Genomic DNA, 22,693 nt, shown 5'->3' with positions numbered 1-22,693 from the left:
TTCAGAACAATATGACCAGCATGCACACGTGCACACCTAGGAAGGAGCAACTCCTGTGGTGTGGGTCATGCTCTGGTAGGAAGATCCTGCAATCATCCTTCTGGTCACTAGGATCTGAGTCCTGCAGGTACTGGTCCTTCTCGAGTCCTTCTGAGGTCAAGGAATCTAAGTCTTAGAATTTCTGGTACACAGACCACGAGGAACAATGCATGGGGCACCGATCCAGCTGGACAGCCAAGCCTGGCAGCAGGGAAGCATTGCTTTCAGTTCCCGTCCGTCGCCGTCAGTGACAACACCTAATACAGGAGGAGAGTCCTTGTAGCCTCATAACCAGGATACATCCACCACCAGCTGTGTGACCTGAACAACCGAGGCAACCCTGAAGCTGGGGAGGATGATGCTAGCCTCAGTTAAGGTTGTCAATACCGACAACAACACACGGTCTTCCCCAGGTCAAGACCCTCCAGTGTCCCCGCCAGTAATGGATGCCATGCCTTCCACAACACACACACACACACACAGATCAGCTTCTAACGTCACAGACTGCGCTCACACACACCAGGCCCTGGTGACGTCATACCCAGAGTGAATCACAAAAATGGACGAAGATATAGTAGAGGAAGGAGAAAAAGAGATGAACAATTTAAAAGTTTGAGTTGAGAATTCAGCTTTTAAAACTAGCTAGTTCGTAGTTGTTACGAGAAAAACAAGAGAAGGTGACAAGTTCCAGAGCTTAGCAGTGTAGGGAAAGAAACAGACATCACAGCAACCTAACTATATGTTCTTAAACGGCCAACTGTATCTATGTGACGTTGTGGCCAGCGGATGATCGTGTGGTCTAGGTACTAGTTCCTACCACAGCACACAAGCAACCAGATCTCGGAAACCGAGACAAAAGTGACATTTATAATGGAAAGAAACCTAACAAGGATCGAGACGTACAGAAAATACGTCGATCTGAGGTCAGAGTGAGGGAGTTCACTTTGTCGGAGTGGCTTTGAACTCAACCATCAAGTACGTTCAGCTAAAACCTTCTTAGAAATGAGAGCAATATTCCCTACAAGGATGACTCAGTACTTCGTATAATCCAAGCAACTGTTCTGAAGGGAAAAATCTTTGGTATGTGAGCATGATGCCCATTTTCTTGGAGACAGACGTAGCTATACGTGCAATGTGAGATTTCATCGATAGGTTAGGTTAGGTTAGGTTAGGTTAGGTTAGGTTAGGTTAGGCTAGGTTAGGTTAGGTTAGGTTAGGTTAGATTAGATGTTACGGTGATACCAAGCATGCTTGTTTTATGTCGAGTGGTGGATTACAGAACCATCAAGTTGTGTGATGTTGACAGAGAAATAGGAAGAAACTAGAGGTTTTAGAGACGTTAAGATATGACTAGTAGGTTGGGTCTGTCCTAATGGAAAATCATTTCCAAACCTGTGTTTATACACAGCTGTACCAAGAGCACAACTTCTGAAACTTCAGAGTCGGACTTATATACATCAGTACAGAGACTAGTCATGCTGCAGGCCATGCACATTCACCTCACCAGACCAGTGCCCACATCTGGGGGTCTTCGAGCGAGTGGGTCTCTGCACCACCAACACTATGCATACCCAACCCTGACGTAAGAGGTCTCTGGGAGGACCTGGACATCAAGATTTCATCAGGATCCTGGAGGCTCGGTCAGATCTCGGGGACTTATCCTACAGCCAACCTGCGCGTGAGGGTCACACTGGGACGACTGACCCACACTTCACGGACACCTTAGTATCATGGCTTCACCTCAGGGACGCTGAAGACACTGTTGTGTCAAGCACTTGCTGTACAGCATCAACAACACAGTGCCTGGTCTTGTATAACTACACAGACGTCCTCCCATCTAAACCCAGGTAGCAACACTCGATCTACACCCACCCAACACGCTCCTACTCAGGCCAGTAATTACGTACGCTGCTCGCTGAACACAAGACCAATATATCACCACGGAGTACACCCCAGGAACACACAGGAACCATACCTCACCTCAGGAACACACAGGAACCATACCTCACCCCAGGAACACACAGGAACCATACCTCACCCAAGGAACATACAGGAACCATACCTCACCCAAGGAACACACAGGAACCATACATCACCCCAGAAACGCACAGGAACCATACCTCACCCAAGGAACACACAGGAACCATACCTCACCCAAGGAACATACAGGAACCATACATCACCCCAGGAACACACAGGAACCATACCTCACCCCAGGAACACACAGGAACCATACCTCACCCAAGGAACATACAGGAACCATACCTCACCCAAGGAACATACAGGAACCATACCTCACCCAAGGAACATACAGGAACCATACATCACCCCAGGAACACACAGGAACCATACCTCACCCCAGGAACACACAGGAACCATACCTCACCCAAGGAACACACAGGAACCATACCTCACCCAAGGAACACACAGGAACCATACATCACCCCAGGAACACACAGGAACCATACCTCACCCAAGGAACACACAGGAACCATACCTCACCCAAGGAACACACAGGAACCATACCTCACCCAAGGAACATACAGGAACCATACATCACCCCAGGAACGCACAGGAACCATACATCACTCCAGGAACATACAGGAACCATACATCACCCCAGGAACACACAGGAACCATACATCACCCCAGTAACACACAGGACCAACATTACACTAACACACCAGTAACACACAGGACCAACAAAAAACACCAGTAACACAGATCTAATACAACACATACGCTCACTGAGGCTTCCGTAGTTCAGTGGTTAGCGATACCGACCGTGAATCAACAAGGGCCAGCTCGGGGTCGGGCCAGCATTGGGTTCGAATCTTAGGTGTGGCAGTCGGCCCACATCCAACCCTGGTGTTCAACCTCCCTCAGGGGCTGGTGACTAAATGGATACCTGGCTTACGCTAATGTGTGTGTGTGTGTGTGTGTGTGTGTGTGTGTGTGTGTGTGTACACAGGAGTAAAGACATGGTACATATATACAAGGTTATGAGACGGGGCAACAAGTAAAACTTTCTTCTCGTTACACAGAGATAGCAACCACACAGACAGACAGACACACACACACACACTGCATAAGGTGAGCAGCAGCTTCCTCCCCCGCCCTGAGCCTCCAGGGGTCACCAGGTGAGGGAGGAGCTCCCTCCCTCTCCGCCCCAGGGGAGGGCGCTGGAAGGCATCAAAAGCTCGCAGCGGGCGAGTACACCGAGGCAAGTTGACTCCCCGCTATACATCTTCCCTCCCGCTGGTGAGTTTATTTGAAAGGTTCGAGACGAGGGAGAGCGAGGGTGCAGTGAGCGAAGAGCGGCCAGGTGAGAGGGGGAGAGAGAGTGAGAGGGGGAGATAGAGAGGAGGTGGTAGAGGAGGAGAGGGGCAGGAATGGAGGAGTAAGAGAGCAAGGCGGCCGCTGGTACATCGATCGATCCATCCAACAAGCCCAGGCGGCAGTCAGGCTGTCCAGGAGGAATACCTTACCATAAGCCTGACACTTGTCATCATGGCTCGTTGGTTTGAGGAGGAGCTAAGCTTACCGTTCCTCCAGGCAGGTGTGGTGGTGCAGGCCGGCCTCTCCACACCACTGTGTCGCGTCCTGACCTCTGACCCGCATCGTGTGACAAGTTACCAGAGTCACATCTCACTCAGTGTTATGGATATGAGAGATCAAAGGGTAAAATATTTTACTTTTGGGCATCGTGAGCAATACTGATGATACATGACGCTTAATTGCATCATTCTTACGTTATTCTAGTGGGAGGCAGGCTGGCAATACCACTGGACATTACCACTGCAAGTCTTGCCACTATCTTGTCCACTAATGAGGAGGAACGAGTTGCTCATCCCACTATCAAGTCTCGTTAAACGGGTTAACGCGACGATTTAGGCTGGAGGGTTGTGAGGTGATCAACCAGAAGGGCTGTGTACTTACGACGCTCGTGGGTTGTGACGGGCTACAACACACTATGACGGGCTGTAACACACTATGACGGGCTGTAACACACTGTGACGGGCTGTAACACACTGTGACGGGCTACAACACACTGTGGCGGGATGTAACACACTGGGACGGGCTACAACACACTATGACGGGCTGTAACACACTGTGACGGACTACAACACACTATGACGGGCTACAACACACTGTGACGGGCTACAACACACTGTGACGGGCTACAACACACTGTGACGGGCTGTAACACACTGTGACGGGCTACAACACACTATGACGGGCTACAACACACTGTGACGGGCTACAACACACTGTGACGAGCTACAACACACTGTGACGAGCTGTGACACACCATGACGGCGACAAACAGTCATAAGTGCAACAGGAACCGGCGAAGAAACTTGCACAAGACGACGTGGCCTGGAGGCGGACGCACGGGGGAAGACGGAGAGGTGACAGGTGACAGGGGAGGTAAGGGACAGAGGTGCTGCTGTGGACGGCAAGGATAATGAGCAGATGACGGGTAAAGGGGGACAGACGTGACGGGAAAACTGTACAGGATGACAGTGAAGTAAGGAGTGAGGTAATATGATAGTGATGACACATGGGAGGTGTATATAGTGACACTCACTGCTCGCGATGACACAGTGAGGAGAGAAGTGACAGAACTGCTCGTAGTGAGAGATGAGGGCAGGCTGGCCCTACGGTGAGGTGGTTCCTGAAATCCTCTTTGCACGTCCTCTGTGTCAGGAAGGACAGCCCGAGGTTGCCCATTCCATCAAATCTAATCCTCTGAAGAGGACTGATACTCGATCCTTTCACAAATCGTGCAAGCAAATCCACCTTTTTTTCATACCTCTTATCCTCACACTTTTACTTTTTTTTTTACGGGAAACGCTAAATAAGGTGGCCAGAACTTAGTGCCTTAGTATCCAAAGGATCTGGGGGTCCGTCTGACTCTGTTGCCAACGCGAGGGAACCAACCCAGCACTGAAGCCGCAGCTGGCCTCACTCAAGACCCTCCATCACCTCCTGGTGGACCCCACACTTTCTCACGTGGATCCTCAATATTTATAATCATTATGACTTTTCTCTTTGTCTTTGAACATCACCAGGTCAGCACTACCAACATCACCAGGTCACCACCACCACCACCAGGTCAGCACTACCAACATCACCAGGTCAGCACTACCAACATCACCAGGTCACCACCACCACCATCACCAGGTCAGCAATACCAACATCACCAGGTCACCACCACCACCATCACCAGGTCACCACCACCACCATCACCAGGTCACCACCACCACCATCACCAGGTCAGCACCACCAACGTCACCAGGTCACCACCACCAACATCACCAGGTCACCACCACCACCACCAGGTCAGCAATACCAACATCACCAGGTCACCACCACCACCTTCACCAGGTCACCACCACCACCATCACCAGGTCAACACCACCAACATCACCAGGTCACCACCACCACCATCACCAGGTCACCACCACCACCACCACCAGGTTAGCAATACCAACATCACCAGGTCAGCACCACCAACATCACCAGGTCACCACCACCAACATCACCAGGTCAGCACCACCACCATCACCAGGTCACACCACCACATCACCAGGTCACCACCACCAACCATCACCAGGTCAGCACCACCACATCACCAGGTCACACATCCAGGTCACACCACCACATCACCAGGTCACACACCACATCACCAGGTCAGCACCACCAACATCACCAGGTCAGCACACCAACATCACCAGGTCACCCACCACCAACATCACCAGGTCACACCACACAACATCACCAGCAGCACACCACCACCATCACCAGGTCAGCACACCACTCAACTCACCAGGTCAGCACCACCAACAATCAAACCAGGTCACACACCACACCGTCACCACCACCACCAGGTCAGCACACACCAACATCACCAGGTCAGCCACCACCAACCATCACCAGGTCACACCACCACATCACCAGGTCAGCACCACCAACATCACCAGGTCAGCACCACCACATCACCAGGTCACCACCACACACAACATCACCAGGTCAGCACACACATCACCAGGTCAGCACCACCACATCACCAGGTCACACCACCATCACCAGTCAGCACAACATCACAGGTCACCACCACCACCATCACCAGGTCAGCACACCACATCACCAGGTCAGCACCACCATCACCAGGTCAGCACTACCAACATCACCAGGTCACCACCACCACCATCACCAGGTCAGCACCACCATCACCAGGTCAGCACTACCAACATCACCACCAGGTCAGCACCACCAACATCACCAGGTCACCACCACCACCATCACCAGGTCAGCACTACCAAACATCACCAGGTCAGCACCACCATCACCAGGTCAGCACTACCAACATCACCAGGTCACCACCACCACCATCACCAGGTCACCACCACCACCAGGTCAGTACCAGCATCACCAGGTCACCACCATCACCAGGTCACCACCACCACCAGGTCAGTACCAGCATCACCAGGTCACCACCATCACCAGGTCACCACCATCACCAGGTCAGCACTACCAACATCACCACCAGGTCATTTCCCCACATGTGTTTGGTTCACACTTGGTGGCACGTTAAATCTCACAACTTTTTTAATGTTTTCTTGTTGAAGTTTGGTTCGTGCAGCACCACCACTCCTTCCTGTGTTGTGCCTCCTGCTCTCCTAACTCCAGAAACTTTACTTCGACCGTCTGAATTCCTTCCTTCCCTCCCCACACCCACACCTTCAAGATGACCTCCTGTACTGAGCGTGCTTATACGCACGCCACCACACAGACATTATGTCGAGCACTGGAGACCCACCTCACGTTTTCTACTAATACTCCCGAAATTACATTCATTTGGCGTTCCTGGCGAGGTGGCTATACCACCTGACCTCCCCCCGCCTGCAGCGCCTCCTCCCGCCGCCACCTGTGTGTGTGTGTGTGTGTGTGTGTGTGCGGAGATATGGTGATAGTTATTGGAGCTGCCTGCACGAGACTTTTATTCTTTCATTTCATATCATCTTCATTTCATGAATTTCCTTTCTATCCTCCCAGGAGGAGGAACGATTGTGTCTCAGCTCTACGTCTGGCAGATGTTAATGTTGCTGGATTCGAACCCCCGCTTCTCCTCGACGACACCCTCCTCATTGTGTCAATCGCTCCTGCTTCGGCCTCACTCCTACGAGGAACCTGGTGTCTCAGGCTTGCCACCTCCCCTCCACCCTCACTCATCAGTCTTCCTGCTCATGAAAGCGCTACAGACCTCACATTCGTGAGGCCCAGCACAATGCTACCCACAGGAGTTGTGACTGTCACTTCTCATATCTTTATCTTCCACTGACAACTCTCTCTGGTCTTCGGCCAGAAATATTTCCCAGTTACCGTAGATCTACCATTTTTCCTCCTCATAAAGCCAGGCTTTATTTTCTCTCTTTTACTCTCATTTGGACAATTCCAACATTCCTTTTCTCACCTCCTGCTGATCCTATGCCAGCTCCTGTAACTTCTTCCTGTAATCTAGGAATCATTATTCTTTTTTGGGACACAGGAAAGGCGTCGCTGTCTGGACGGCCTTCCTCCCACCTAAGTGTTGTGAGGAAGTGTGGCTGTGTTTGCCTGCTTGTGTTTTTCTTTAGTCTAAAACCTAACAATTTTCCTTAGTGTTTCAAGCTTGCACTGGTACGCTCTCTCCCACAGAAGGTCGACCATTCTAACAACATAATATGACTTTAACCTTTACTTCTCCAAAACTTCCCCTGGTTTCTCCTCGATTCTCACTATCCCTAAGAATCTTGACTCACTTGGTCATCTCTCTGGTCATCAACATTACCTTCACAAGGTGAGGACATCTTGGGAGAGTAACCTCCCCCCCTCCCCCCCTGCAACTTACTCTGTGGTCATTATGTCAAAGTTTTATGTCGTCATCCTCAACGTGTCAGATATATTTGGTGCATTGTCACACGGGCCTTCAATATTAGGGCTGCCTTCTGTCACCTGACCTTCCTTACTCAGTGGTCGTGTTCGCAGCCGTCTCTCTGGTCCATCCTACTGTTCTTTCGTCCATCATTCCCTCCCTCTCCACACGTGTCTTCCTCACCGTTCTCCTCTTCCTCAACATTTCCCGTTTTTTATCAACAAATTTTCCTCGCCAACAAAACCCAATCAGTTCCTCCTTCGATGATCCACCATTCATCCCTTTTGCCCAATCAACGTCTCGTCTCATCTCACACATTCCTTTCAGATTTGTAACGAGTCAAATTTCCAGGGCTTAATGTGTACACTAATTAGATTCATTATATAAAAAAATCCTCTTCTCATTTCCCTTTCCAAGTTTTCTGACGACTTTTCCTGTCTCTGATCGCTGTGTGCTTTGACCTCTCGATCTTGTTGACCCCACATTACACAGAGATGAATCTTCCACTATGAACACTGAAGCCTCAAGGGTTCAAATGCCGCAAATTTCTTCACTTTCGAGCAACTGCTTCGCTTACAAGATGGCAGCTCTCACACTAACTCGAGTCTATGAGATTCCCTGTCTCACTCCATCATCCACCTCAGCCACGATGATGGTTCTCTCTCTCTCTCTCTCTCTCTCTCTCTCTTAAGGATATTACTTTTGCCTCTGCTGCCGAGTGATATCTGTCTATCACAGAGTGAGGCGGGGAGTGACAGGAGGAGACATTATGACAGTATGAGACAGGAAGTGACAGTATGACAGTGTCAGGCAGGCAGTGACAGTATGACAGCGTGAGGTGGCAGTGATGACAGGAAGTGACGGCGTGAGGGGGGAGGGGGAGTGACAGGAAGAGATCGATGCATACAGCGAAAAGTTGGGGACTCCCGCCCCCTGAATCTGTCTTCAGCCGGCCTCCCTCCCCCACCCTGCTGTGTGAAGCTGGGGGACCCCGGGGTGTGGAGGAGGAGGGGAGCGAGTTAGGGGTGAGAGAGAGAGAGAGAGAGAGAGAGAGAGAGAGAGAGGGAGAGAGAGAGAGAGAGAGAGAGAGAGAGAGAGAGAGAGAGAGAGAGAGAGAGAGAGAGAATAGAAAATGGGGTGATGGTGAAGAAGATCGTGTACCTGCATGATAACTCCAGGAAGCAGAGCATCCCCTTCCCGGGGCTCCCCCCATCCCCCTCTCCCCCACTCCATTGTCCCCATCACCCTTCACCCTCCAACACAACACCACACCATCCTCAACTTTCCTCCTCCTCCAACGCCACTACGGAACACATCACAGCCACACAGCACAGTAACTCCTCACACAGCCACACAACACAGTAACTCCTCACACAGCCACACAACACAGTAACTCCTCACACAGCCACACAACACAGTAACTCCTCACACAGCCACACAACACAGTAACTCCTCACACAGCCACACAACACAGTAACTCCTCACACAGCTACACAACACAGTAACTCCTCACACAGCCACACAACACAGTAACTCCTCACACAGCCACACAACACAGTAACTCCTCACACAGCCACACAACACAGTAACTCCTCACACAGCCACACAACATAGTAACTCCTCACACAGCCACACAACACAGTAACTCCTCACACAGCCACACAACACAGTAACTCCTCACACAGCTACACAACACAGTAACTCCTCACACAGCCACACAACACAGTAACTCCTCACAATCCCTGGGTAGTGTTAATACATGTACTGATTACACGCCCCCCCCCTCACCTGATAGTTGGCACCCATCTTCATCAACGAGGGTCAATAGTTAACATTTGTAGAGCATCATATCTTCCTCTCCTATATTTCCCATCATGTGATCACGTAAGTGTGTGAATTTAAGGCTATGGACGTGAACGTCCCAAGAGCAGTCTTCATGGCGACATCCCACGTCATATTTTCCTCAAATACAAAACCAAACTAAAGCGACAAGTTGACATCCCTCAGAAGTGCTACAGAAAAACTTCAGCCAAAATAACGTTTTGGGACAAGCAAAACGTGTTGTTGGGTAATACCTATATGCAAACGACTGATCAAGAACTAAGGTTACCATTAAAATACGTACACATGTACGTATGTGGCCAGTGATCACTCCCGTACACACGAGAACACAAGCAGTTGACCAAACACGCGGCAGAAGCTCCAGACACGTGGCATCCTGGGGTGACGTCATCAAGAACCTCATGGGACGCGAATATAAACAATCCAGCAAGAGTAATACAAGTGGACTAAGGTAACACGTGTGGTGACCAGCTTCGTGTTGGTGGCAGCCAGCCAGGTTGTGACACCAGAAACAGGAGTAATATGCTGAACAGAAGGAGAGAGAACCAACATCGTGGTTCAGGAAAAGGAAGAGCCAAGTTCTGAGGCAAATCTGGGAGGGACGATAAGTCGGATGGTCTGAGTCGCGATGGAATTTGAGTGTTGTATGCAGGTGGACGGGGGAGGGGTCCGGGAGGTACATCGCTCAGCACGGAGCGGACACCAACTTGGGACAAGGGCAGGGGGCTGTCAACACAGCTGGGCGGGCCAGAGTCAATATGGCATAGGTTGGGAAGTCTGGCTGGCGACAGACGAGACAAGTTTGGTATGGCAGAGGAATCTTCAACATGACAGTTATACGATATTGCCTCTCCTCCCCTGGGGTCTAGGATGCCCTCCCCCAGGCCGTACGTGTTGACGGAGGACGTAGATCAAAACCTGGGAGGCCGGAGGGAACAGGAGGAGTGACAATACTAAAGAATTTCCTACTGACGCCTTAGACTGGGAGACAGACACTAGCACCATCCTCGTTAGATGATTCATTGCCAGATGAATTATAAACTAAAACATCCTTACATTGAACAAATGACAACTGGTATATTTTAGTTCAAACCTCAGTCATTAGTATCATGACTTGTAGTGCCAGGTAACCATTTTATCGACTATTCCCTTGGGGTGGATGAACAGCTGGGTTGACTGTGGACCAACTGCCTCAACCAGGATTCGTAACTGTGCGCTCGAACCCTGGGCGACCATGAATGCGTCACGGTCAGGAAAGCTAACCACTACACCACGGAGGTCCAGCTCCAGTAATCGTTTCCCTCGTTGTGTCCAGCGGCTAACGATGGTTCACTGAACAGGTATTTAGAGAGGGACGCACCTCACATGGTGAGGGTAGGTGGTCAACACCACAACAGGTCAGCCAACAACAGTTTACGATTCTACTGGGTCACGGCTCGTCCTACTGGGTCACGGCTCGTCCTACTGGGTCACGACTCGTCACTGTCAAACTAAGTTGCGCCGTGTTAGTTTGCATACTGCGAGCCCCCCCCCCCTCTCAACGACCCCCAGCCCCACCCCAGGGTTGTAACAGGTCCGTGGCCAGCACTAAAGCCCCTGCTGATGGTCGTCGTGGTCGTGATTAACGATGCAATTAAACCTGGAAGACATCATTAGAAGCCTGACTCTCCTGCCACCACCGATGTTTACATGTATACAACGTCTTCTGGAAGAAGATCCTTGATGGAACTACAGCTGAGGTAGACGCTATGACTCAAGCTGGTCTTGCAACTGCTGATGTTACCTGGTGTATGTATATACAGATGATGTTACCTGGCGTGTGGATGGGATGATCGCCCCTGCTAGTTACCACAAGCCGCCACAGGAGCCAAGACTACGACTTATTACAACTGTGGTAAAAACCTACATGGCCTTCCAGCCCGGGATCTGCGCTTCGTGACCTACCAGGAGCCTCGGATCTTTTTTTTTTTTATTATTGTTAATGTTAGCTGAGACGGCACGGGCAACTGAGGCCCAAATCAAGGCCATCCCATTAACCGTATATATATATATATATATATATATATATATATATATATATATATATATATATATATATATATATATATATATACCCTAGCCTGAGTCAGGTGCCCATTTTATCCACCAACCTTTTAGGGTGGATGAACAGCTGGGTTGACTGTGGGCCGACTGCCGCAACCAGGATTCGAACCTATGCGCTCGACCCTGAGTGGCCCGTGGATGCGTCATGATCATGGACACTATCCACTATACCACGGAGGGATCAATATATCTTTATCTTCTTCCTTTTCTAGGATGTGTGAGATATTGTGGAACACTAATTACCTCCTGCTCTTATATTCACAGCCCAGTCCTGCTTGTTACTCGCTCGTAGACTCCATAAGCACAAGATAAACACGACAGAGAGAGAGAAAAAAAAAGAGGAATTTACAGAACAAAAGATCCGGATGGTGGACAAAGGAACAGACTCGAGAAAGAGAACTTCAATAAACAGCAAAATTAAGAGCGTACGGAGTAATGACATCAAAATGGCGACTTCATGCATGATAGAAAACGGCATTACAAAAACAAAAAAAAAACAATAGCGAGTGACACAAACAAAAGAACAACAGATGAGTACTAGAAGTAACGAGTCAGCCAGACAAAGAAAATTCCCGGGAGAGTTTGAAGAAGGAATGAGAACCGGAGCGTCGAGGTCCAGGCTGGCGATTAAAGAAAAACTCGAGCCTCAAGTGTCGTGTTCCTCGTTAACAGAGACGCTAAGAGAGACGACACCCGCTCCAAGGGCAAGCGATGATGGCTGGCTGGCTGGCTAAGGACAAGACCTCCGTCCATGAACACACTCGACACTGTCCAAAGGCACACTCAACACCGCCCCAGGACACTTACCACTGTCCAAAAACACGTTTACCACTGCTCAAGGACACACCCAACACTGTCCAAGGACACACCCGACACTGTCCAAGGACACACTTAGCAATGCCCATGGACACACTCGAAACTATTCAAGGACATATTCAGCACTGTCCAAGGACAAATTCTTCATGAACATCTTCAGTACATTCTTGCGATCTGATGTGGATCCAACTCATGTTTACATTGCCAGCCTAACGAGGTGCTAAAATTACCAGACAAGAAACATTTAAATTTATAAACAAATAGAATAAATAAAAATAACTGATATGCAATGCGACTCCAGGTCCATCTGCCCTCAAGCGTCGGGCTCGGGAAGTACTCCATCAACAAAATGTCAACAAACCATACTTTCCATCTCACGTTGAATATCGTTTCATTCCTCATTCCTTCCACGCTTAGCCCGTAAATTCCTTCAACACCGAGGGGCTAAATTACCGAAACCAACTGGAAAATCATGTATATGCTAACAACATACGAGCAAGAGAAAATCATTCTAATTTTAAAATGAACTACTTTGTTCGAGTTATAGTTGTTGGAGAGGAAAGAGTAAAATGAAATATGGACGCTGTGTGACAGTGCTTCGAATAACTGAGTTGGTGTTCAGATTCTGTCATTGATGCATCGGACACGCACCTCAGACAGACCCTGGCCACGGATGATGTGAAAAATTCATAAGTTTCTTAGTTCCAGTTATATCTGGGACACGTCGCACTGAAGCAACGACACATAAATCAATTCCCGGGCACAAAGTTTGAGGCCACAGGAGAAAATATGATTTTCTCCACAATACCGACAACAGCCTCAGACCGCCCGCCGGCTCAAGGTATAATTTTCTGTTGTCAGTATTCTGTAAAAAGTAATAATACTTTTTTTTTCGAAATTCTGTATTACTGTTGTAAATGTATGATTTTTATATTGCTCATTTGTTCGATATGTCACTCTTCAACAAGTCAAGTCTTCTTCACATACACTGAACCGTCTGTTGAAGGTCTGCTTCACATTATGCTCACTCGTCTGTTGAAGGTTTGCTTCACATTAGGCTCACTCGTCTGTTGAAGGTTTGCTTCACATTAGGCTCACTCGTCTGTTGAAGGTCTGCCTCACATTAGGCTCACTCGTCTGTTGAAGGTTTGCTTCACATTAGGCTCACTCGTCTGTTGAAGGTCTGCTTCACATTAGGCTCACTCGTCTGTTGAAGGTTTGCTTCACATCATACACACTGGTTACAGTGTAAAGGTTTCGACATATTCATTATATTCTTCCTCCACCCATTTTCCTCTCATGTAATATCATTTCACGAGTATACCTAAATTAACTACAGTACAGCCATACATATGGACATGCATACAAATTAACGGTAATTACATAATGTGTGTATATGTGGGTTGTATACAAGAAATTACTGCAAGACAAATAGTTTTGGTTTTAAATTTGTATGACCTGCTGAAAAATAACTGTAAAACCGTTACAAATAAATGAATCTACCAGTGTGAACACAACCGCTGAGGATATATACACTGCACCAAAGGAAGTAAAGCATTTTCAGAGGAAAATACTGAGAGCGAAAAGATCCGTTTTCTTTACTTTTTCATCCACTAAAAAAAATTTCGTTTTCCTCGTGTGTTCCTAATGGCTCCAGACAGTTGTAGTTCAGTCATGCCTCACAACGAAGACTAGAGTATACACACCATACATACGATATGAACAACATGTATGTACAACATACATATCAACAAGTATGCACAGATGACAACTACAAACTCCATATACATTACACACGAAACTATATGCCACAGAATACATCAGCACCGACACACTAGTCATACTTACATACAAACATATGCTCTCTGAGATTCATGTATACATACACACACACGGACTAATTTAAACACAAACCCATACAAAGAAGCAAACATGGAAACCCATATACAAATCCACACTAGAAAAAAAAGACTTCGAAACACACACACACACACACACGCTCACACAATCTCTCTCTCTCTCTCTCTCTCTCTCTCTCTCTCTCTCTCTCTCTCTCTCTCTCTCTCTCTCTCTCCCAGACCTTCATCTGGACTATGGAACACGACGGAATGAATCTTAAATTAACCAGAAATGTTGGTGGCGAGTGAGCGAGGAAGCGGCCAACATGGCGCATGAATCTCCCTGCCAGGCGAAGGCGAGGGACGCTGTCTGGAGACAAGGTCCGGGGACACTGCTTCAGCATTATATTGCCACAAAGTGAACACACGAGAGAGAGAGAGAGAGAGAGAGAGAGAGAGAGAGAGAGAGAGAGAGAGAGAGAGAGAGAGAGAGAGAGAGAGAGAGAATATCTCTCGCACAATAGCTTACATTATCATATATATAGGTTAACACAAACAATTAACTTCACGTTTGCTCAAAGACAAGCGACAGGAAACAGTGATCTACCATGACAACATTCGACCAGAGAACGTGCATATTTTGCCGGGGTTGGTCACGTGTGTGGAGTACAGGAGACATAACACATCACAACCTCAACACCTGAGAGGCCAACTGTATTCCCTCCACAGAGTCCTGAGTCTACTTCCTCTACTGAACCTAGGAAGTGTATTTCGTCAAAGACCCAAACGCGAAATCAGTCATGCATAGCATTACCTGAACTGCCGTTCAAGTTCAATGCGTCCAAATCCCACCCAAAGTCGAACGAGGCGAAGTATTTTTTCCTAAACTGGCTGGCTAACACATGGAACGACTGGCCAAGCAGATTGGTTGTAAGAAGTACTATAGACACGTTGAAAAAATTGATTAATACTTCGCTTCAAGTCCACGACTTTCATTATCTGCGCTTCCATGGTCAAAATAAATCAATAATTTGCAGATTATTCCCTCTGAATTATCTGTATACCTTCTACCTTTTCACCACAGTATTCTGAGTGTGTGATGGCATCTGCCACTACCACAAAACAGCCGTGGAGGGACCCAGCGGTCTGTTGCTGTTTGAATATCACTAAATTCCTTTGTAATACCGTGTTGATACAATACACAACCTGATGTGAACCAGAGATCATGTCCGGGTCATAGATCCTACTTGTATCGTCAGTAAGAAGCTTACTGGAACCCACAAGAGGCTCCTAGATCCTCCTCTGACGATTCACCTCCTGCGAAACGGCCACACTTCGATCACGCGGGCCTGGCCGTCATTTTCTCTTCTTTATGGGGTAACAAAGTGGCAGTAAACGCCCCCTGAGGGCGCCATTTGCAATTCATTTGAAAATAGTGTTTTCTAAGTGATTCTTCCAAGGCTGTGTCAATAGGGACACCCCACCCCTTCCCTCCTCTCTCACACCACCGCCCCTAACCTCTCCAGACAGGGCAGTGACGTCAGTTCTTCGTAGTTCTTGTCTTGGACAACCCAAGGTGTTCATCTGCGAGCAGAGAACACTTGAAGCCATGGTCGCTGTTGCCTCTACGTCTTTCTAACATTAGTGTATCATCATCATCATGACGTCTCCATCATTATGGCAGCTTCAGGTACATCATCAGCCAAGACCTGAGGTCACTCACTCCATCATGATCCATTCAGGTGAGTCATCATTACCCACCCAGGAGGGGGCAAGACACCACCACACCCTTGACTCAGCTCTACGCTTCTCCTGAGACTATCGAAACTACCACGTCTCTCTCAGCCACACCCTAGCTCACCCTGGAGTGACTCGCCCAAGCCTTCTACCACACTACCACACTTCCCTGACTCGCCCTGGCCTTCTACCGCACTACCACACTTCCCTGACTCGCCCTGGCCTTCTACCACACCATCACACCTCCCTAGCTCACCCTGGCCTTCTACCACACCACCACACCTCCCTAGCTCACCCTGGCCTTCTACCACACCACCACACCTCCCTAGCTCACCCTGGCCTTCTACCACACTACCACACCTCCCTAGCTCACCCTGGCCTTCTACCACACCACCACACTTCCCTGACTCGCCCTGACCTTCTACCACACCACCACACTTCCCTGACTCGCCCTGGCCTTCTACCACACTACCACACCTCCCTAGCTCGCCCTGGCCTTCCACCACACTTCTCAGCCAGCCTTCCAACACGCCTCAGGCCCCAGATGGTGCAGACGGCTCCCTCAGCCGATTTAAAATCAATAGAAGCTGACAATTGCTCGTCTGTGTAGCTCCGGTAATTTACATTCCTCGAAAAAATTTACGATTTCTTTTTTAATCTTCAGAAATATTCATTTTCTCTGAATAAATAATATTTTCATTTATGAAGAAAAAATAAAACTTTGGGAAATTTTGCAAACTTTCTTCATGTGGATTCATCAGATTGTACCATTTTGCACGATGCAAATGATCAAAACAAAACATTTTTTTGCTTCTGTGAATAATAATCTTGACGTTTTCTTCCTCTTGATGGTTACTAATTCACATTTCTTCCTCTTGATGATTAATAATTTATACGTTTTCTTCCTCTTGATGATTAATAATTTATACTTTTTCTTCCTCTTGATGATTAATAATTTATACTTTTTCTTCCTCTTGATGATTATAAGCTCCAGAGTTCAGATGATTAATACAGCTCCCTCCTCCTCCTCCTCCCTTGAATGATTACAACTTTTAATTTTCTGGATCTGATTAAATCTCTTCGCCAGGACATTACGAAGTCAACCCCAAGTGTGCACCGTTCTTAGTGTGTGCACTATACCTAGTGTGCACCGTTCTTAGTGTGTGCACCATACCTAGTGTGCACCGTTCTTAGTGTGTGCACCGTTCTTAGTGTGTGCACCATACCTAGTGTGCACCGTTCTTAGTGTGTGCACCATACCTAGTGTGCACCGTTCTTAGTGTGTGCACCATACCTAGTGTGCACCGTTCTTAGTGTGTGCACCATACCTAGTGTGCACCGTTCTTAGTGTGTGCACCATACCTAGTGTGCACCGTTCTCGTGTGTACCACACACTGTGTGTGTACCATACACAACGTGGGCACTATGATTTGAGTATGCACTGTATTTTGCGCACTATACATTGTGTGAAATATACATTGTAAGCATCATACATCGCTTGTGCACCATATATGAAGTGTAACATAACTAGGGTGTGCACCATACGTCTTGTACACCATAACTAGGGTATGCACCATACGTCTTGTACACCATAACTAGGGTGTGCACAATCCACCGTGTACGATACTTGGGCACAATGGTACAATACTTGAGCACGACAGTACGATACTTGAGCACGACGGTACGATACTTGAGCACGACAGTACGATACTTGAGCACGACGGTACGATACTTGAGCACGACGGTACGATACTTGAGCACGACAGTACGATACTTGAGCACGACAGTACGATACTTGAGCACGACGGTACGATACTTGAGCACGACGGTACGATACTTGAGCACGACGGTACGATACTTGAGCACGACGGTACGATACTTGAGCACGACGGTACGATACTTGAGCACGACAACACAAAGTCAGACTTGAGTGAGGAAAGATTAATGTTAACATGACCTGTAATGAAGACGAAGCGAGGTTCACAACTGATAATGATGGTGTTGTGGTTTACCTTCGTTGCCGCCCAGACGTTTGCCTGACGACTGCTGAGGCCCTGGGAGATCTGAGAGCAGCAGCAGGAGCAGGAACAGCGGCACTGCTGACAGCTGACACCACCTTCCAACACTGAGAGCAGCCGTTGCCATCGCTACACCTGTTGTGGTGGTAATATATAATGTAGCATATCAACAGCAGGACAACAACACATGTGTTAACAACAACAACAACTTAATAATAGCACACAATTATCTATATATTCTATATGTTTTTTCTCTGATGAAGATCGATGAATGATACATGAATACAACACTTTACTATAACGCAAAATGATACATGAAGATAATACAACACTTTACTATAACACAAAATGATACATGAAGATAATACAACACTTTACTATAACACAAAATGATACATGAAGATAATACAACACTTTACTATAACACAAAATGATACATGAAGATAATACAACACTTTACTATAACACAAAATGATACATGAATACAACACTTTACTATAACACATACATCAACTTTTCTGTGACGTCATCGGTACAATTTCATAACTTCCTTTACCCCAATCATCCACAACTCTCTTACTACAACTCTACATTCTTACAACCTCTCTGATGTGTTCCTTGCTGTGTATGTTGTTACAACCTCCAGCTGTTCCTCTGTGGCATATCTCAAAGAAATGTTTACTATCTCTGTACAGCTGGTGCACGACCTTAATGTTTACTGTCTCTGGTGTTGGCCAGCTGGTGCACGACCTTAATGTTTACTGTCTCTGGTGTTGGCCAGCTGGTGCACGACCTTAAGATATCAAGTCAGTCATTATTCATATCTTTTCCACTGTGGGGTAAATTTATGGCCTCTAAACTCTCACTGTAACTCAACTCTCTTGTTCCAGGCACAGTCTTTGTTGCTCTCTCTCTCTCTCTCTCTCTCTCTCTCTCTCTCTCTCTCTCTCTCTCTCTCTCTCTCTCTCTCTCAAATCACCCATTTGCACAGTATGGAAAGGGAGTTCTACACTCGTGGGGTCCCACGTGTGTATGTTTGTACGAGAGAGAGAGAGAGAGAGAGAGAGAGAGAGAGAGAGAGAGAGAGAGAGAGAGAGAGAGAGAGAGTCTCAGGGTTCCCTCACAGTGAGAGCAAGTGAGCGAGTGAGGATGGTGCTGGGAGTAGTGTTCCAGACCGTGTGTCTGGAAGCTTCTACATATCTGCTGCTCTTCCACTATAGCTTCGTCGACCCGTAGCTCTAGAGCATTAAAACTTCATGGGTGAAAGTCCTATAGCTTAATGTAGCTTCATGGCCCATAGCTTCATGGTTGGGAGGCTGCTGTTAACTGATGGCCGGGAGCACCACAGCTAACTGACCCCCCTCCCCGCCCGCCCGCCCCGGAGGAGTTCCATAGACCAAAGCTTAAGCTTCCACGGCTTGACGCGCTCAGCTTGAGCCACAGGGGTCGCGAGTTTCAGGGAGGGAGGCTCCACCTGGGACCTGTACGTCAGTCAGGGGGCCTGGGGTCAAGTCTGGGGTCACAGTAACACGTACGATACATGACCTCTCCCTAAACATCTCCCTCTCCTCTGTCCTTTACCACAGTGAAACAAACCAACACACAACCAATGTAACTCAATCATGAAATATATATATATATATATATATATATATATATATATATATATATATATATATATATATATATATATAGAAGAGTTAGAGATCGACCTTAGTTGTCTGTCTAATTTGGACGTGTTTATATGACGTCAATATTCTGTGTCGACCTGTACACTAATTACGATAGTAATGAACTATTGGACATGAAATGCACACACACACACACACACACACACACACACACACACACACACACATGGCGGCGTATGGCAACACTAGTGTCGTCTGGTGGTATATGGCAACACAACTCGGGATAACCGTAATATACAGACGTTCCAAAAGCAAGATGCTCGGGCCCGGAAGTCGACTTCCGGAGAAAATGGCTGACTATATTCTGGTCAAAGAAATAGTGTGTGTGTGTGTGTGTGTGTGTGTGTGTGTGTGTGTTGTGTGTGTGTGTGTGTGTGTGTGTGTGTGTGATTAACTCCACATGTAAGTAAGGAGGTTGCGACACACGAGGCCCCCAATTTCTCACCTCACGCTCTCTCAAAGTCTGACGTCCATTCTATTGTGCGGTCACTCATCCAAGTCAGCTGCTCTGTTGCTGGGAGCACGGCGTCCACCTGTCCTTCCTCACTCTGCCTGGCCCAGTCTCCTGCTGCAACCTCACATCCTGGACGTAGTCTGGATTCCACAGAACAGGTCAACGCAAACACCATCATCGTCCAGTGTAGGACAGTTCCAGGATAGAAGCCTGTTCTCCTCCCGTGAAGGATAGTTCCAGGACAGAAGCCTCCTCTCCTCCAGTGTAGGACTGTTCCAGTAATCCTCTATTCTAGTGTTGGCAGTTCCAGTTTCCTCTCCTCCAGGTAACTCATTCCAGTAAGTCCGACAAGTTATGGTTGCCCTTGCTCCTGTAAGACTGTTTCCCGCAGTGATTGGACGGAATCCAGCTTGGGTCAAACAGCTGTTGCGACTTCCTTCTTAGGCATTATTTTTCTCGCTCTTCCTCTAAAGGGGATCCTGTTGCTACTTTTAATAGCAGGGAAAGGTTGATTCCTTTATAGACGAGTTCCTCAGCCGAGACAAAGTCTCATCCGTCAACAGACAATGATACAGCTTAAGGTGGCTTTGCGCTCGCAACGTAACCACAGGCAGAGGGAGCCCAGCAACGTCTTTGGCACGTGAGGACAATTCTGACACTGACGAAGATAAAGGCCGTCTCTCCTGGGACCTTCACAAGTTGCTGATGACAAGCTGGGAACATCACACCCATGGTTCACGCCACGGGTAAACTTTCATAGTGTCTTGCAATATATCAGTCAAGAGTCTGGTCTGTTCTCGCTCCTTCCTATCTTCATTATACTAATTGAGAATACGCTTCTATATCTGACCACTACTGCAAACAGTTCAGGTGTCATGCTGTATTTCTTGATGCTCCTTATTCACGAGTCCGGCATGCATGGCATCCCTCGAGCAAATCATTTACGAAAACGGAAAATACAAGTGGTCCCAGCACTGAACCCTGAGCGACGACCTTCCTTTCTCTCCCCTAGCGACAAAAGCAGTCTCTGACGTGCGTGCACGACTCTCTCCTCTTGGTTTAGTATACAATACATTTCAAACTTCCCCTAAGACAGCTGCCAGACTCTCTTGCTTGATTTACCACACCTTTGCGTGTATCCTCCTCAATGCAAGTTGTGTCTGAAGCGAGAAAAAATAGTAATCTTTCCCCTGTTTGCAGCCCTCAGACGGCGCTTGTTGACGGCCAAAGTTAGTAGTGAAGGTTTACTTATCTGTCACTTTTCTTATCCAATCTGCACCACACTTCCCTAACATGTTAAACCCCTCGGTCCTCTCAGGTGTTTATGGGAATCCTGTCTCGTAAGTTTCCGCTGAAACTGTCAACGTTTCCCTCCGCAGCATTCATGGCATCGCCCAGAATATCACAAGAGAAAGAACGTATGGGAAAGATGTTTGCGAGGAAGAAAAATGAGGAAGAGAGACACGAGGAGAGAGTGCCTCGCCTTAGGTTACTAAACGGCTATATCTCCTGGCAGAACTGTGAGGGAGACAGTGATCAACTCTGCCCTTCAAAAAAGTTCTACGAAGTTCACCGTGGATTGTGGACCAGACGCAAGCTCTGTCCGTGTGTGGTCGTCTTCCAGACCTTCCAGGAGATGCCTGGATATCACAGACACATCTTAATATCGCCCGCTGGCCTGGGCTACTGAAGCACTGGAGCACAACGGTTCAAGCACGACAGAACGACCCTTAGGTATGATGGCCTAGCCTTTAGCCTGACCCTTCACAGTCCCTAACAGTCAGGTCAAAGTTCAGACCATCATACCCGAAGGTCGAACGAGGGGGTAACAAGAATCAGCACACATCGTCTGTGACCAGTCTCCTCGTCTAAACCAGCTCTGTTAAGCTGGCTTCAGCCAGAGGGATATACTTCCTCACTAAACTCTGCTTCCTCCTCTCTCTTCTCTCCCCCATATACTCTCCTCATTTCTGCGGCCGGCCCTTCCCTCACATAACGATCAACAACAACCATGATTCAAGCGGTTCCCTGGTGGCCAGCCAGCCGAACGGCCAAATTGGCTCTGCTCTACGGGCTTCCTCCTACACCTACACCAACCCGGGGATGATCACAGGTTTATGAAGACGTTTGACAGGTATACAGCAAGGATGCTCAGCCCAACGTGTATTTCAGAAAAGAAATGATCCATATATATATATATATATATATACTTTTCATTCAGTCTTGTGCAACGT

At 47.8% G+C, this 22,693-nt stretch overlaps 1 protein-coding gene across 1 annotated transcript in view; it reads right to left on the bottom strand.

Annotated features, from left to right (window-relative positions):
• The window catches only part of LOC139749725 (suppressor of lurcher protein 1-like), a 58,750-nt gene that overhangs the window by 25,483 nt on the left and 10,574 nt on the right, over positions 1 to 22,693 (bottom strand). The window contains exon 2 of the mRNA XM_071663905.1: positions 18,309 to 18,449. Within this exon, the coding sequence (XP_071520006.1) occupies positions 18,309 to 18,441 (133 nt within the window). The 5' untranslated portion in view covers positions 18,442 to 18,449. The remainder of the gene's footprint in view (positions 1 to 18,308; positions 18,450 to 22,693) is intronic.

The sequence above is a fragment of the Panulirus ornatus genome, chromosome 8 (assembly GCF_036320965.1).
Source record: "Panulirus ornatus isolate Po-2019 chromosome 8, ASM3632096v1, whole genome shotgun sequence".
Classification (NCBI taxonomy): domain Eukaryota; kingdom Metazoa; phylum Arthropoda; class Malacostraca; order Decapoda; family Palinuridae; genus Panulirus; species Panulirus ornatus.
This window is presented reverse-complemented; position numbering and strand designations above follow the sequence as displayed.